The sequence below is a fragment of the Odocoileus virginianus genome, chromosome 20 (assembly GCF_023699985.2).
Source record: "Odocoileus virginianus isolate 20LAN1187 ecotype Illinois chromosome 20, Ovbor_1.2, whole genome shotgun sequence".
Lineage (NCBI taxonomy): Eukaryota > Metazoa > Chordata > Mammalia > Artiodactyla > Cervidae > Odocoileus > Odocoileus virginianus.
Genome location: NC_069693.1, coordinates 9238319 through 9255692, shown reverse-complemented (window position 1 = coordinate 9255692; position 17374 = coordinate 9238319). Strand labels below are relative to the sequence as shown.

General features: G+C 57.2%; 1 protein-coding gene across 1 annotated transcript; it reads left to right on the top strand.

Moving 5' to 3' along the window:
* Positions 1 to 6043: 6043 nt before the first annotated feature.
* On the top strand, positions 6044 to 17156 carry BCAM (basal cell adhesion molecule (Lutheran blood group)). Its single transcript, XM_070450708.1, has 15 exons — positions 6044 to 6199; positions 8040 to 8161; positions 8719 to 8947; positions 9065 to 9135; positions 9411 to 9507; positions 9611 to 9793; positions 10655 to 10791; positions 11036 to 11192; positions 13654 to 13769; positions 13875 to 14016; positions 14182 to 14318; positions 14481 to 14625; positions 14716 to 14860; positions 15784 to 15901; positions 15994 to 17156. The coding sequence occupies exons 1-15, from the start codon at positions 6118 to 6120 to the stop codon at positions 15997 to 15999; spliced, it is 1887 nt and encodes a 628-aa protein (XP_070306809.1). The 5' UTR covers positions 6044 to 6117; the 3' UTR covers positions 16000 to 17156.
* The last annotated feature ends 218 nt before the right edge of the window (positions 17157 to 17374 follow it).

The window sequence follows — 17374 nt, the reverse complement described above, 5'->3', positions numbered from 1 at the left end:
CGTAGGCGGTGCCCGAGGCCTGATCCCCACCTGCTTACCCCAAGCGTCTGGGGTTCTGAGAGTCGAGAGTGGAGGACCCAGCTCCTCTGGATCCAGGAGTCTAGACACCCAGACCCCTCCCCTCTCAGACCCAGGAATCCCACCCTCAGGACTTAGAACTTGGGAATTCTCAGACTCAAGCATCAGACTGCCTTTCCTCATCACAGCAAAAAAAGAAAAAAGAATCCTGGACACAGACCCGGATGCTGCTGCTGCTATCTAATTGCTAAGTCGTGTCCGAGTCTTTGCAACCCCGTGGACTGTAGCCTGCCAGGCTCCTCTGTCCATGGGATTTCCCCCAGGCAAGGATACTGGAGTGGGTTGCCATTTCCTTCTCCAGGGGATGGTCCCTGACCCAGGGATCGAACCCGAGCCTCCTGCTTGGCAGGCAGATTCTTTACCACTGAGCTACAAGTGAAGTGAAAGTGAAAGTCGCTCAGCCGTGTCCAGCTCTTTGAGACCCCGTGGACTATACAGTCTGTAGTATTCTCCAGGCCAGAATACTGGAGTGGATAGCCTTTCCCTTCTCCAGGGATCTTCCCAACCCAAGGATCAAACCCAGATCTCTCAGGAGTGACTTTCACTTTTTTTACCGGCTGAGCCACAGGGGAAACCCTAAAATACTGGAGTGGGTAGCCTATCCCTTCTCCAGCAGATCTTCCCGACCCAGGAATAGAACCAGGGTCTCCTTCATTGCACGTGGATTCTTTACCAACTGAGCTATCAGGGAAGCCCTCAAACCCAGATACCCAAGTTCTAATTCCCTTAGACAAAAAGCCCCACATTTCCTTGAGAGTGACACTCCCAGTCTTCCCACAATCCATCCGTATCTCTCTCTCCTTTCCTCATGGGATCCTTCTTCCAAAGTAGCAATGGACGTGTCTCCCCAAAACCTCATCACTGATCCCGAAGGAACCCAAGCCTCCCTCTGCCTAAGTTTAAACCAGTTGCCATCCCGGGAGCCCCCACGCTGTGCTCAGTCCCAAGGAGGGCAACGTAGAGGGCTGCAGGAACCCGGAGCAGACAGCTGATTCAGTTGAGGAGGTCAGGGAGGGCTTCCAGAAGGAGGGAACATCTAAGCTGCCTCTGAAAAGATGAGTTAAAAGGTAATTCAGTGTAAATAGAACATGGAAGCATGAGTCACAGATTTAGTTACAAGGAACAGAAGCCTCCTCTGGGGCAGGAAGGGAATTGATTGAAAGGACTCGGGATCACTCACAGATTCCCAGAAGTGATTAGAGAATCAGGATCGGAAAGTGATCGAGAGAACACGACAGGCAGCTGGCCGCCAACCATAACCCAGCCATGATCACACCACAGAACGTGTCTGAAGGGGATACGCTGGGGCCTCAGTGACCACTAGATGTTGGTCATCTCTCTGCCTCCGCCACCCCAGAATAGGCTAGCTGTTGCCTGGAACAAATCACACTGAAACTTTTTTTAAAATATAATTTTATTTATTTATTTAGGGCCGCGCTGGGTCTTCATTGCTTCGCGCAGGCTTTCTCTATTTGTGGCGAGCGAGGGCTACTCTTCATTGCGGTGCACGGGCTTCTCATTGCAGTGTCTTCTCTTGCTGTGGACGACGGGTACTCGGCACACAGTCTTCAGTACTTGTGCAGCACGTGGCCTCAGGAGTTGTGGCTCGTGGGATCCAGAGCACAGGCTCAATAGCTGTGGCCTAGGGGCTTAGTTGCCCCGAGGCATGTGGAATGTTCTAGGACCAGGAATTGAACCTATATTCCTTGCACTGGCAGGCAGATTCTTATCCACTGTGCCACCAGGCAAATCCAACACAGAAACTTATTTGTGTGCAACAGTAAGGGTTTTGGGTGGTTCTGGCTCAGGGTGCAATTGAGTGGTGCTTGGAGCAGGGCAGCTGGGGACTGGACAGACATCCCTCTGCTGTCTAAGACCCCTCCATGTGGTCTCCACGCTTGCTAGTTTGGGCTTCTCCACAGCATGGCTGCCTCAAGGTAGTCAGAGTGCTTATATGGTGGCTGAAGTCTTCACAGAAGATATTCCAGTGACGCAGGAAGAAGTTACATGGTTTTTTCTACCTAATCTTGGAACTCATGAAGTATTCTTTTTTGTTTGGTCAAGCTGCATCTATGTTGTGGTACATGGGCTTTCTCTAGTTTCAGGGCTAGGGCTTAGTTTCCCCTCGGCATGTGGGATCTTAGTTCCATGACCAAGGATCAATCCTATGTCCCCTGCATTGGAAAGCAGATTCTTAGCCACTGGACCACCAGGAAAGTCCCCAGTTCTGCCACATTCTAATGGTTAGAGGCGCAGATTTAAAAGGAGGGGACGTGTTTAATAGATAGACCCTCACCTCTCAAGAGAAAGATGGTCAAGCTCAGCTTATAGGAGAGCATGTGGGGTGAGAGCTATCATCACAGCCATCTTTGTAAAGTAGCACCTGTCCATCTGCTGTCAAGGGGATAGATTAGCCAGTCTTGGTTTGTTTGGCATTAGCACCTGATTCCAAGGTAGAGTGGGATTCACCAGGCTTAGCTCATCTGAGCTACACCGGAGGCAGGAAAGAAATATCTGTTTGGTTTCAGCAAAGGGTAACAGGCTTTTGGATGGCAAGGATTTTTTTTTTTTAATGTGCGATGAGGTTGTGTGCATGCTAAATCACTTCAGTCGTGTCCGACTCTTTGCAACCCTATGGACTGTAGCCCATCAGGCTCCTCTGTCCATGGGGATTCTCCAGACAAGAATACTGGAGTGGGTTGCCATGCCCTCCTCCAGGGGATCTTCTCAACCCAGGGATTGAACCTACATCTCTTACGTCTTCTGCATTGGCAGGCAAGTTCTTTGCCACTAGCACCACCTGGGAAGCCCTGAAGGGGCTGCTAGCTAACCCCCCTCCACAAAAGTCCATTGTAATCCACCCCTTTGAATGTTCAGCATCAGTAGGTATCCTTCGCTTTAGACTTACATTCTCTTCCCCACAGAGTTCTTTTTTTAATACTTTTTATTTATTATTTTGGCTGTGCCAGGCCTTAGTTGCAGCATGTGAACTCTTAAGTTATGGCATATGGGATCTAGTTCCCTGACTGGGGATCGAACCTCGGCCCCCTGCATTGGGAGCTCAGAGTCTTAGCCACTGGACCACCAGAGAAGTCTCCAACCCCAAAAGTTCTTATCAAAGCTCTCCTTGTACAAGTAAGTCTTGTACAAATAAAAATGTATCATGCTGGCCCCCAAGACAACACAAACTCTCAGTAGTTACATTTTCCAGATGCATTCTACATTTTCTAGAATCATGGGGGAGTAGACATTCCCCCTCCAAATACATCATGACTCCCCTGTATTACACAATCTGTGAACTAGTTTCAGAGTAACTGGCCCAAGCTGTGGGTTTCTCCAGTGGCTCAGCGGTAAAGAATCTGGCTGGGTTCGATCCCTGGGTCGGGAAGATCCCCTGGAGGAGGAAATGGCAAACCACTCCAGTATTCTTGCCTGGGAAATCCCATGGACAGAGGAGCCTGGCAGGCTACAGAGTCGGAAGTGACTGAGCATGAAACACACATCCCACACTGTATTTAAGATAATAGAATAAAGGTATAGAAATATGGGGCTTGTTACTTAAAATGTCTAAGTAGTTACACATGAGACAGCAATGGAATTAGAAAATTCATTGATTGCAGGCATAGTCAGTTCCTTACCCCAAGCACCGTTCTAGACACTGGGGATACAGTGGTGAACTAAAGTTCCCATTCTCCAGGAGCTTCTGTTTTGTGCAAAACAATAAAAAATAAATATGTGGCAGCGATAAGTGCTGCGGAGGAAAAATGTAGCGAGATAAAGGGCTGGGTTAACTGCTGCATCAGAAAGGATGGTTAAGGGAAGCTCTGTGATAAGATGATGCAGTAGAGATTTGAAGCAAGACAGGGAGGGAGAGATGGCAGGAAAGAATGTCCCATGAGAGGGAAGAGCAAGAGCAAAGGTCCTGAGTCTGGAACAAGCCTGGCAATGGAGGAAGAGCATGGAGGCAAAGAGATCAATGTGGCAGGAAGAGAGGTAGCGAGGCAGGGCAGAGAAGAGGAAGATGAGGCCGGGGAGGCAATGAGGACCAGATCCAGGACATTGCGCACCATGGAAAGGACTTCAGCTTTTACTCAGAAGGAGAAGACCTGAGCAGAAGGGTGACAGGAGCTGACTCACATTTTAATGGGATACTTCCGGCTGTTTTGTGGAAGTAAATTGTAGGGGGCAAAGACAGATATTTCAGTACTAGTTGGTGCAAGTCCTCTAGGAAATGGCCCTGGTATTTATGACTTCCCTCCTCATACACACTCCATACACCCCCATGTTTATGAACCAGAACCAGAACCCCAGCTGGTTGGATTCTTCAGGAAGGAGGAAGGGGGCTGTTGAGGAAAGGGTATACCTAGCAGCCCAAGCAGAAGGTGTATGAGCCAGGGTCAGGGGAGCTGGGGAGTGGGTGCCTGGGGTCCCTGTGTGGAAGCTTGTGCCAGGGAGCTCTTTTGTCCACTCGCGAGTTTGCAGGTGTGTTCGGTGATGATGCAGTATGGGTGGGGTTTGCATATGAGCCTGTGTGCTCCTGCGTTTGAGCCTTGCAAACCTTCCCTGAGTGTTTTCTCCATGTCTTGCCTGGGCTGGACAGTACTGGGGACACAGTGGTGACCACACGAGCCCTGGGCCTTCCCTTACCGGCTCACGGTCCAGTGGGGGAGACAGACTTATCCCCAGACAGAGATGACCCAGAATGGGCAGGGCTGGGTGGGGGAGCCCAGAGGTGGGCACTTGACTCAGCCTAGGAGAGCAGGGAGGGCTTCCTGGAGAAGGAGAGCTAACACTAAAAGGTCACCTCTCCCAACTAGAACAATCACGTTCCTGTATGGACATAGTAGCCTTGACCAGTCTGACCAGTAACCCCTGCACTGACCTGTAATCTAAGATGTCCCTGAACCAGTGGTCCCCCTTCTGCCCATCCACCCCCCACATCTGATCAGAGGCCTGGGGAAAGTCTCCCAGCATGACCAGCTGCCCCTTACTAGCCAGTGTTGAGAGCTAGCTTCTCCCGGGTAACCAGTGAAATCTCACCCCACCCCCACCCCCCCAGCCAGCATCTAGGAATTTTGTCCCAGCCAGGCCTGCCTTGTAAGGAGCTGTGGGCACTCTGATCTGTGATCCCAAGTCTGACCTGTGACCTTTCCTTGTGACCCAAGGCAGGACTCCTCCTTTTTCCCCCTCAGGTGCCTGGGCCTCCTCCCCGCCCCCACTCACCTGTCAACCCCGATTCTCTTCCCCTCCCCCCAAAGTTGGAAGGGAGGAAAGGGAAGAGAAAGGGAGGAAGGGGGGTGGCATTCCTAGGATTCCCTGGAAGGGGGGAAGAGAGGGAGGGCCCTAGGGAGGAGAGCTAAGAGAAGAGCACCCCACAACCCCCGCCCCCACCAGCATCTCAGAGGCCTGGGCAGAGCTGGGTGTTGAGGACCATTAGACATTAGAACCATTAGACATTAGACATTAGAACTATTAGACATTAGAACCGGGTGGGTTCCAGGCCACTGGTCAGACAGGAAAGCAGCCCAGCGCACTGGCCACTGGAGAGGTGGGGGATTGCTGGTTGGATTTGGAGAGGCCGGTGCAGGCCACTGGTTGGACCCGGGCCAGCAGGTCGAAAACGACGAGGGGAGCCCAGGTCACTGGCCGGGGTGAGAACGGGTCCCGCCGGTGAGAGTGAGGCGGAGAGGGTCCGCGGTGGTCCAGGGAGGACCCCCTTGTGGACACCGGCCGAACTGGTTGGTCAGGTCACCCGCCAGGGGCGCTGGTCAGTCGGAGCCTGACACCCTGGGGCCTGGGGGCGGGGAGCCTGGCTCCCGGCTGAGCGCTGGGAGGTCGGCTCCGGGCAGTGGGAGGTCCTGGCCTGGCGCCCAGGTTTGGAGGGGGGGACGAGGGGGAGACCGAGAGGGCGGGGCGGGGCGGGGCTGCCTGGGGCGGAGCCTCCTCGCTCCAGCCCTGCGGCCGCGGAGCCCCAGCCCGGGCTCAGTCTCTGCCCCTGCCGTCCGCCGCTCGTCGCCCGCTGCCGCCGCCGCCTTGAACATGGAGCCCCCGGACGCGCGGGCTGGGGCGCGCAGGGCCCCGCGGTTGCTGGTGCTCGCGCTCCTGCTGGCGGCGCAGCCAGGTATGGCTCGGGCTGAGAGCAGAGCGCGCCTAGGGGGCGCGGGGAGGGGAGGGGCGGTGGGGACGGGCTTTCACCAACCCCAGGGACCCCAGGAAAGGAGGGATATGGGGGTGCCCCTCCCAGTGAGAGACCTAGCGACAGCCAGGCAGAGGGCTGGGGATCTTCAGCTGTGTATTAGAAGCGATCTGAGAAGTCGTGGGACCCAGGAGTGCGGGCGCTCCGCTCCCTGCCCCCTCAGACGCTGAGATCTGCCCCCGCTCTCACCCCCACCTGGACCCTACTCCCCCGGACCCAGAGGTCCTGGCCTCCAGTGGCCCGGAGTGCCTTTTCCCCGGGGACAGAAGAGACCAAAGTGGAGCTCCCCGCTCAAAAGTTGTCAAGTTTTGAGAGGGTCAGGGACCCTCTGGCTAGAAACCAGCAAGTCACATGCGGTTGCGGGTTCCCCCCATTCAGATTCAGAGCCCAGACTCTAAAGGACCCGCCCCTCTCGCCTCCCGCTCCATCAGAAAGGGCTGGAGCCCAGCCCCTGGGCAGTGACAGCAGAACCAAGTGTTTCTAAGTGACAGAGCCCCCCTTCCCCGGGGCCCAGATAAAGCCACGCACCTGCGTCGTGGTTGGAGGAGACGTAGAGGCCCTCGGGGGCTGGGGGAAGAGAGAACTGGGGGAGAGAGAGATCGCTCCGACTGGCCTTGCTGCCTCTACTGCTCAGACCCAGCCCTGGGCACCAGCCTGGCCCCACACTCCCTCCCATGGGGCAGGCCCCGGGCCAGAGGTGGGTGCCTGGGAATCCAGGGCCCTGGCACAAGCTTGGCGACCAGTGGGTCCCCAGGGGCAGAGCTGGTCCAGGATGGGCGGGGAAGGGAAGGGAGATTGTAAGAACTGAGAGCTCAGGCCAGGATGCCAGCCCAGAGACTGAAAGAGTTCGCTTTCCTGATGCGAACACCTCTACCTGCCCGGATCTTGGGATGGGAGTCCCGGCCCTCCGCTCCCTTCACCCTCAGGAACCGGATCCAGGGTCTCCATCCCGTCCTGCTCTGAGGCAGGCTCTGCTGCTCTATCAGAGAGTTAGAGGGGCCGAGGGGCAGGTGGGGGGCTCGGGCAGGTCTGAGCCAGCCTGTCCCTCCCACATTCCTGAGACCTGCCCAGCCCTGTCCCCCCTCACCGCGCCCACACACCCATCCTGCCTCAGCTCCAGCCCAGCCCCAGCCCCCCGCCCCTGACAGAGAGACCCGGGGGGCAGGGCCGGGCCACACGGAGATTGAGAGGAGCACAGAGAACCGTGAAACTAAGAGACGGAGATGCAGGGTGAGGGGCGCGCGCACACACACACACGCACACACGCACACATGCAGAGGCGTGACTGAGATGGAGATGATTATCCACCTTGTTGTGCCAGGCCCCAGGTGAAGTGCTGGAGGCTAAGGAATGAGCCCGCCAAGGCCCTGCCCTCGAGGGGCATTGGGTCTAGTGGGACAAGCAAGGACACACAGGATTTGAGCCCAAGAAGATTGTTTGGAGGCCACCAAGGGCCCTGTGTGGCCCAGGGGAGGAGTCTTCAGTTCTGCAAGTGAACGGGGAGATGGAGAGACATGCTGATGGGATCTGAAGCTCAGAGATGCAGAAATGAGAGATGGGGGGAGAGAGGAGCTGAGTCTGAGGGAGCAGGGGCTGGGGGCCTGGACCGCTGGGTCTGAGGGCGGAGAGTAGGGGGTCTGGACCCCTGGATCTGAGGGAGGAGGGGCTGGGGGCCTGGATCCCGGGTCTGAGAGAGGAGGACTGGGGACCTGGAGAGCTCTGCCTCCTGGTGGCAGTGGGAGAGAGCTCAGTTGTCCTCCCGCAGGTTCCAAGGCTGAGGTCCGCCTGTCTGTGCCCCCCCTGGTGGAGGTGATGAGGGGGGAATCTGTCACTCTGGACTGCAGCCCCTTGGGGACCCATGACTATTTCATGCTGGAATGGTTCCTGGTGAGTGCTGTGGGCTGGGAGCGAGGGCGTGACAGAGGGGGGCCTGAGAGTCAGGGCGCAGTGGGGCTGCAAACCTTCATCCCCTCATCTGAGCCTGAAAGCCCCTAGGAACCCCACCAAGCTGCCTTTCCATTTTACAGGTGGGGAAATGGAGGCCCAGCAAGGGGAAGCCCCTCTCCAGGGTACCCTGATGTCCGGGCACAGCTGAGGCTAGAATGAAAGCAGTCCCCTGGCTCTTGAAAGAGGACATTCAGAGGCAGACACCCAGAAGGCAGGAGCCCGGGGATGGGACTAAAGAGAAGGAGAAACAGGAGACCCAGGGCAGGAAAGGGAGACAGAGGTGGGAACACAGTGAGAGGGCGAAAGAGGGAACCAGAGAGGGGAAAAGGTGACCGCAGACAGGCAGCAGGGGTGGGAGAGCTGGAGAGAGGGCAGAGGGACCAGAGACAGAGCGAGAAAACTTGAGACAAGGAGACCCACGGAGCGGCAGAGAAAGGGGACACAGAGGAGGGCCCGCGGCCGGGCAGCCTCTCGCTGAGATGCTCCCCTGACCGCAGGTCGACCGCTCCGAGGTCCGCCACCTCCTGGCCTCCGCCGAGCTGCGTGGCTCCGAGCTCCGGGACAAAGTGCTCAACTCCCGGGGCCGCAGCCCCCCATACCAGCTGGACTCCCGGGGGCGCCTTGTGCTGCCTGAGGCCCAGGTGGCCGATGAGCGCGACTACGTGTGCGTGGTGAAGGCGGGGGCAGCGGGCACCGCCGAGGCCACCGCCAGGCTCAAAGTGTATGGTGAGTGTGTGTGTCTCCCTTCTGACCAACCCCCCCCACAACACACACACATCCTGGGAAGGGGCAGGGAGGTGAGAACCCCGGGAAGCAGCTCCTGACTGTAAGTTACTCCCGCAGTCAAACCAGAGGCCCCGGAGGTCTCCTCCTACAAAGGAACCCTGACTGTGATGAGTGACTTTGCCGAGGAGGTACCTTGGGCCGCACCTTGCTTCCAGGGTTCTGAGGGGAGGAGGGGGTCCTGGGCTCCTACAGCCCAAGGTCGGGAGAGGCTGGGGGCTCAGGCTTCCCAGTCCGAGGAGTAGGGGTCCGGGAGTTCCGACCTTGGGTCTCCCGGGAGGAGAGGGTTGGGAGCTGGACTCGTGCATCTGCGTCTGGTCTGGTCCCCCACCCCCACCCCCAGGGAGGGGGACCCGGACTCCAGGGTCCTGGCTCCCAGCCCAGTGAGGGCCCATGTCTGTCCCAGATAGCCACCTGCACCAGCCGCAATGGGAACCCAGTGCCCCAGATCAAATGGTATCGGAATGGGCAGTCCCTGGCCGTGCCGCTGGAGGTGAACTCTGGTGAGTGGCGCCTGAGGGAGCGTGGCTAGACCTCAGGGGCTGGGGCTGGGGCTGGGCAGTGGCCGGGCTGGCTGACCGCCTCCCCCGCCGCCCTCTCTCGCAGAGGGCTACGTGACCATCCGCACTGTCCGGGAGGCCTCCGGCCTGCTGTCCTTTAGCAGCACCCTTTACCTGCGGCTCCACAAGCCTGACAGGGAGGCCAGCTTCCACTGCTCCGCACACTACTACCTGCCCGCTGGCCAGCACGGCCGCCTGGACAGCCCTTCCTTCTCCCTCAACCTGCACTGTGAGTCCGAGCCGGCCCCCCGGCCACCCCCACCTGGACCTCTCCTGCCGAGGCCTGACCCTCCACGGTGACCCCGTGACCTGCCCCACCCCTTCCAGGCCTTCTGCTCCCTTACCTCTGGCTGGAGTGGGTACTGGCCTCTGACCTCTAACCCCATCCTGACTTCTGACTCCCCCCATAACACCCTGAACCCCGTGGAGTCTCAGGACTAACCGTTGTGCCCCATGCTTCCACCCCAAAACGGGTCCCCCCGAATCGCACACTGACCTGTCACCCACACTGAAGCAGAGGAAAGGACTAACGTTGCCAAAGGTTAGGGGTCATTTGTTTTTTTTGGGGGGGCGCCACGCCATGAGGCATGTGGGATCATAGTTCCCTGACCAGGGATCGACCCTGCGCCCCCTGCACTGGAAGTGTGGAGTCACCCCCTCCACAACCCTGCCTCCAACCCTTTCTATGGTGCCTGTCCTGGTCTAGATGTCCCCGGCCCCTCCAGGCTCCCATACAAAGCAGCCAGAGAGCCCTTCCCAAGGTGCGCACTGACCTGTCCTCTCCACCTCTGAGCTCAGGTCCCTGACCTCAGAACAAGTGCAAACTTGAGCCTCAAAAGCTATGACCTCTAGGGAGCTTCCCTGGTTAAGACTCCACGCTTCCAAAGCCGGGGGTGTGGGTTCAATCCCGAGTCAAGGAACTAAGATCCCACATGCCTCACGGCATGGCAAAAATAAAGAGAAAAAAGATATTACCTCTCACCTTGGGTCAAACATAGCCCTTTCCTTTGCTGCAGTGCTGGCCTCTCCCCCTTAACCTAGCCCTGCCTTTTACCCTTGACCCTGATCGTGAGTCTACCCTTTGCCTTAGATCCCACAGAGCACGTGCTCTTCTGGTTGGGCAGCCAGTCCACTGCCGAGGGCTGGGTCCGCGAGGGTGACTCTGTCCAGCTGTTGTGCCGAGGGGACGGCAGTCCCAGCCCGGAGTACACGTTTTTCCGGCTTCAGGTAACCCACCCCCTCATTTCCCTGACTTCTGCGATCTACTCATCTGTACCAACTTCTGACCCTTCACCTGGGTGACCCCTGGCTTAACAAGACATGTGATCAATGACCCAGGAGCTATCTGTTCCTCAATTTGTGAGAGCCTTGACATACCTTGATGCCTGGCTTGGGTGACCCCTGACCTAACCTGACCCTGCCAGCCCAGAGCATCTCCTGAACCAGGTTCCTCACTCCTGGTCTCCCCCAGGACAAGCAGGAGGATGTGCTAAAAACAAGTCTTGAGGGGAACTTGACGCTGGAGAGGGTACAGCGGAACCAGAGCGGGACCTATGGCTGCAGGGTGGAGGACTACGACGCCCCCGAGGACGCGGAGCTCTCCAAAACCCTGGAGCTGCAAGTGGCCTGTGAGAGCCCCCAGAGTGGGAGGGGGGCCCTGGCATCAGCGATCTCCTCACCCTTGCCACCACCCCCCTCCTGTCTCCAACCCTTTCTATGATGCCCAGCCTAATCTCAATGCCCCCAGCCCCTCCAGTCTCCCATACAAAGGCAGCCAGAGACCCCTTTCCAAGGCATACACCTGATCTTCTCCTGCCTAGAACCTGCGTAGCTCCCCAGTCCTCTGGGGACAAAACCCACATGCTTCACCCCAGCCTTCAAGACCCACTCGGCTGGCCTCCCCTTCGGCGGACCCCTCTCCCCATCACACCCCAAGCTCTTCTCTTTCCTACAGTAACTCCCCATCTTCTCTTCTGTCCAATCCCAACCCACCTCTCGGGTCCCAGTCTTCCAAGAAGCCTTCTTGGTCCACCTGCACACAAGCCCTGAGCAGAGACTCTGTCCCTCCTGAGCACTCCTGTTACCTCCCTTCCTCGGGCTAGACCCTGTGCCACAGGTGAACAAGACAGCGCAGCCCCAGCCTCCACCAAGCTCCAGGGTCCAGTAGGGGTGACAGATGTTAAACGCTGAACACACACTTTTTTTTTTTTTTTTGAACACACACTTTGAGTCGCAGTCCTGCCTCTATAGAGACTAACGCAGAGGAGTGGGATAAGGAACTGGTGCAGCGAGTAGGTATTATTTTCCATGGGGAGTGTTGGGGGCTGCAGATTCTGACTGCAGGCAGGAAATTTATGGGGAGTGCCCCGGGATCCACACCTCTTGGGGGGGGGGGATGAGGGAAGGAAGCAGGATGCAACAAAGGTGGAAGTTGAGCTTCAGCCTAAGGAAGACCTCGACGTGTTCACAGGGCACTTAGAAGCTGAGAGATCCCCAGTTGGGGTTCAGGGGCCGGGACTTTTGTATGTCCACGTCAACCCGTCATTGGGTGTGGGCTGCCTGGGGAAGGAGGAGACATGACCTTGAGCCAGGGGCTCTCTCTGTGGCTCAGGCAATTTCCAGAGAGGGCTGACAGCTGAGGGCTGACAGCTGACACCCTTCTCAACAGCTGGGGGAGGAAATCCTTTGGTGCCAAAGGGGAAATCTGAGTGTCCACGACAGAGGGTCAGAGAGACCTCTCTGAGAAGAACATGTGTAGGAAACCGAAGAATGGAACCAGAGATATGATGAGCCAGAAGAAAGGCATTCCAGGCTGCGGAAACAGCACATGCAAGGGCCCTGAGGCCCACACTGGCATATTGGAGAACACCAGGGAAAGAACAGGGTAGCCAGAGCTCGGGGAACAGAGGGGAAGGTGGGAGATGAGGCTGAAGCAGTGGGCAGGGGCAGCCAGGCGGGACTTTTTGGCTTCATCAAGGAAAGAGGCCTGTATGCCCACCGTACTGGGGAACCACTGCAGGGTTTTGTTTTGGTTTGTTTTTTTCTCCTCACTGCAAGATTTTAAGCAGAGGCAAGGGCTGACCAGTGTGTGTTTTGAAAAGATCCCTTGGGGGCCTTCCGTGGTGGTCCAGTGGATTACACTCCCCGCTCCCAGTGCAGGGGACCTGGGTTCAGTCCCTGGTTGGGGAACTAAGATTCCCACATACCATCACAAAGCCCCGCGATGCAACTAGAGAAGCCTGGGCACTACCAAAAAAAAAAAGAGGAGTGGGCTGTTTTGTTTTTTTTTTTTTAAAGAACCCAGCACAGCCAAAATTAAATACATTTTAAAAAAAAATTTTTTTTAAGTCAAACTTGGACACAACTGAGCAACTACACTTTCGCTATTTAAAAAAGAAAAGATCCCTCTGGCTGCTCAGCAAAGAACAGACCAGAGAGGACAAGAGTCCTGTCCAGTACAGAGACCAGTGAGGACGTGACTATAGTGGTTAACGCAGTTGGACCCCAGGATCAGAGATGGAAAGAAGTGAGACGATCCACTTGGGGGACAGAGCAGAGAAAGACTTGCTGAAAAAAATGGGTCGTGCGGAGGAGAGAAGGCCAAGGTTTGAGGGATAGTCAGAGAAGGAGCGCCCAACACCTCCCAGGTTATCCACTAACCTTGGGTTCAGACGTCAGCTCTGGAGGCAGGTGGTCAAAGTGGGCCTGTATTTTGTTTTTTGTTGTTGTTGTTGTTGTTTTAAGTGTTTATTTTATTTATTTAATCTGGCTACACCAGGTCTTCATTGCGGCATGTGGAGTCTAGTTCCCCAACCAGGGATCAAACCCGGGCCCCCTACATTGGGAGCACAAAGTCTTAGCCACTGGACCACCAGGAAAGCCCCATGGGCATGTGTTTTGGAGTCAGACTCCTAGATCTGGGCTCAAGGGCCCAGATGAGAGAGTGGAGAGCTCGTGGAGCTGGGGAGAAGTTGGCATTCTCTGCTGACAATTGCCCATTCACGTCTGCCCTCCTCAAAAGCCCTGGGGATCCCTTAACTGATCAGGCGAGGGTCTGGGGAAGGTGACACTCTGTTCCCCCCACTCCAGACCTGGACTCCCTGGAGCTCAGCACAGGGGAGGAGCTCTCCTTACCTCTGGGTAACAGCACAACCGCGACCTGCTCTGCGCGAGGCCTGCCCACCCCGACCCTATACTGGACCAAGGTGAGAGGGAAGGGCGTCCCTCCCCAGCACAGGACCCTCCCCTTGCCATCAACCCCTCCCTGTCTCTCACGCCCAGCCGGTGCCTGCTCTTTCTCTCCCCCCCAGGACTCAGCACCCGTGGGGGAGGACCCCACACTCTCCCTCCACTCCGTCACCTTCGATTCCGCCGGCACCTACACGTGTGAGGCCTACATGCCCAGGATCCCCCTCCTGAGTCTCACCCGGAGCTTCAGGCTGCTGGTTCAAGGTTCGGGGTGCGGGGCAGGCTGGGATGGGGATAGTATGGGGGGTGTGGGGGGCCAGGACAAATGAGATGGGTCCACGGCTGGTCCTTCTCTCCTCTTTTTCTCTCCCTCCTTTCCTTTCCCCAGATGCCTACTTCTCACCCCCTTTCCTGCCCCACCACCCACAGGGACACCAGAGATAAAGGCAAAGGAGACTCAGCCCAAGGTCAAAGGCAGTTGGACCGAAGGAGATGAAGTCACCCTGATCTGCTATGCCCGTGGCTACCCGGAGCCCAAACTTAGCTGGAGCCAGTTGGGCGGCAGCGTAAGGGACCCTCCTCTGGCCCTCCCCAAACCCCAGCCCCCTCAACGGTCCACGGATTGTGTCCTCCCCACCCTCCACTTCCACCGACCACTTCCTTTTCACCTCTGCCCACCCCCCGAGCCCTTGATCCTGCAAGCCTGGGCCTGACCTGAGCCTCCACAGCCCACAGAACCGGCCCCCGGGGGCCAGGGCTGGGTGAGCAGCTCCCTGACCCTGAAGGTGACCAGTGCCTTGAGCCAAGACGGTGTCTCCTGTGAGGCCTCCAACCCTCTCGGGAACACCCAGCATGTCTTCCACTTTGGAACCGGTGAGTAAACGCCGGGATGGAACTGACACTAGGTGCGGGGTCAGACAGAGGGCTGCTGGCTGACCCCTCCCCCTCCACCTTGCCCCGCAGTGGCCCCCCAGACCTCCCAGGCCGGCGTGGCGGTCATGGCCGTGGCCATCAGCGTGGCCCTCCTGCTCCTCGTTGTTGCCATCTTCTACTGCATGAGACGCAAGGGGCGGCCCTGCTACTGCCGGCAGGGCGAGAAGAGGTCTCCGTGAGTGGCCTGCAACCTTGAAACTGACCTCTCTACCCCAACCCTGACCTCACCCCCAACCTCAGCCCCAAACCAACCACAGCCCCAACCCCAACTCCATCGGCAAATGCCATCCCATCTCCAACCTCCGACCTGGGCCATGACTGTCCCCTCCCCTCTCCTCAACCCCACCCAACCCATAACCAACTCCCAGCCCACCCCAAGTTCACCTAACCCCATCCCCAATCTTATCCCTGCCTGTGATCCACACCCACCCCAATCCCAAAGTAACCTCATCTATACCTCCAGTTTCCTCTCCAACGCCAACCTCTCCCCCAGCCGCACCCTCAGCTCCAGGGCATATCCAGTAACCAAACACAGCTTCAACCACCTCCCCATCCCAAGCCCCCCTGCACAACGCCCCATCCCATTCCTAACCCAAACCCATCCCCATCCAACCTTATCTCCAACCGCGACCACACGGCCACCCTCAACTCCAGTCCACAGCCATCCCCACGTGCATGCGTACTAAGTCGCCTCAGTCATGTCCAACTCTTTGAGACCCCATAGATCATATAGCCCATCAGGCTCCTCTGCCCATGGGATTCTCCAGCCAAGAATACTGGAGTGGGTTGCCATGCCTTCCTCCAGAGCATCTTTCCAACCCAGGGATTGAACCTGCACTGCACTGAGCCACCAGGGAAGCCCAGCCATCCCCACAGCCCTCCCCAAAACCCATCCCAGTGACATCACCAGCTCCAGCTCCAAGAGCAGCGTCAAGCATGTCCTCACCCCATCCCTGACCCCGGGGCCGCTTCCACCTCCTACCCCACCCCCAGCTCATTTCCACCCACCCATCCCCAAGTCTACCCCCATCTGACACACCCATGGCCAGTTCCTTCCTTGACCATGACCACCTCCAACACATTGCCTCCTCCCACTAGGCCACCTGGGGACCCCAAACTGAGCCACTCAGGATCAGAGCAGCCGGAGCAGACGGGCCTTCTCAAGGGGAGTGCCTCCGGAGGAGCCAACCATGGGAGTGGGGGCTTTGGAGATGAGGTGAGTAAGGGCCTGGGCCCCTGGGGAGAGGAGACCCCTGCGGGTGGAAGAAACGCTGTGGGCCCAGGCTGATCTTCCCATCTTCTCCCCAGTGTTGAGCCTGAGGACCTTCCCAGAGGCACTCATTGAACCCGACCTGGAGTCGCGAGCATCAGAAAGCCAGCCCCGCTCACGCCTCCGCCTGCCCCCACCTTCCCGGCCTTCCCTCTTCGCTCTCTGGACCCTCCCTTCCTTCCTCTGTGGGCTGGGCAGGGATCATAGCAGCCTGGGAGGGAGGGGACCTTCCTCCAGGGATTGTGACTCTCCCAGGCCCCAGAATAGCTCCTGGACCTGAGCCCAAGTCCTGGCCTGGGACGAGGCTGGAGGGTCGGCTGGCTGGGGCTATTTTTACCTCCTGCCTCCATTGCTGGTCCCCCGCCTCCCACCTGACGTCCTGCTGCAGAGTCTGACACTGGATCCCCGCCCCCTGCCCTGACCCCATCATCTGTGGACACTGGAGTCTGGAATAAATGCTGTCACCTAGACACCATCCTGTGGCCAGAGCCGCCTCCTCTAGGGGATGAGAGGGGAAGAGGGGTGCAGGTGATGCTCTGGCCCTCCTGGCTCTCCCACCCCCTTGTTGGACCTCAGGAAAAATCTGATGTCATGGAGAAAGAAATGAGAGAGAGAGGATGGAGGGTGACTCAGCTGGAAAAATGTGGAGAAGAGAGGTGCTGGGGGTCCACAGGGAGCTGAACCTGGCCCCTGAAGACCAGTGCCTTTGGGGGGAGGTGGGGTGCTGTCCCCTTAAATAAAAAATGCCCAGTCTCTCTTGCCAGAGGCCCAGAGGGAATTGAAGCATCCAGAGGAAAAGCTCTCTCTGAGCTGTAGAGTGGATGGAATTAGGGATTTAGGCATCTCCTCTGAGGACAGCCTGGGGCCTGAAGCTGGGGGGGTGGGGGGCGGCGGGGTGGAGGGGCAACTTGGAGGAACCCCCATGAAGGGATCTAGGCAGAGAGAAGAGACGGCAGAAACAGCAAAACAGAGACTTACCGCAGCGGAGGGAGAGGCATTTGAAAGGAGGATGGAGAGCCTAAGGGGGAGGTCAGAGGGATGGGCTGGAGTTGCTCAGAATAGAGAGAGAGCCACTGAGTCAGACAGAGATGTGGGGAGAGAGGCAAAGACAGACAAATAGAGACACGTCCTGGATCTATTTACTGTGCATTTCCAGACCACAGCAATAAAGCGAAGATCAAAATAAAGCAAGTCACATGAATTTTTTGGTTTTCCAGTGCATATATTACATTTACACTGTACTGTAGTAAGTACGCAATACCATTCTGCCTGGGGGGGAAGAAAAAGTACACAGCTTAACTTAAGAAACACTTTCAAAAACAAAACACTTTCTTGTTAAAAATGGTAACCATCGTCTGAGCCTTCTGTGAGTCATAGTGGTCACATCAAAGGTCACTCATCAGTGACCATAACAAACAG

Bases quoted from the DNA above. Each gene is read 5' to 3' on its own strand.
- BCAM (XM_070450708.1), top strand. From the start codon at position 6,118: ATGGAGCCCCCGGACGCGCGGGCTGGGGCGCGCAGGGCCCCGCGGTTG. The intron at 13,770-13,874 runs GTGAGAGGGAAG...TCTCCCCCCCAG, and splicing joins CGACCCTATACTGGACCAAG to GACTCAGCACCCGTGGGGGA. The intron at 14,319-14,480 runs GTAAGGGACCCT...GAGCCTCCACAG, and splicing joins GGAGCCAGTTGGGCGGCAGC to CCCACAGAACCGGCCCCCGG.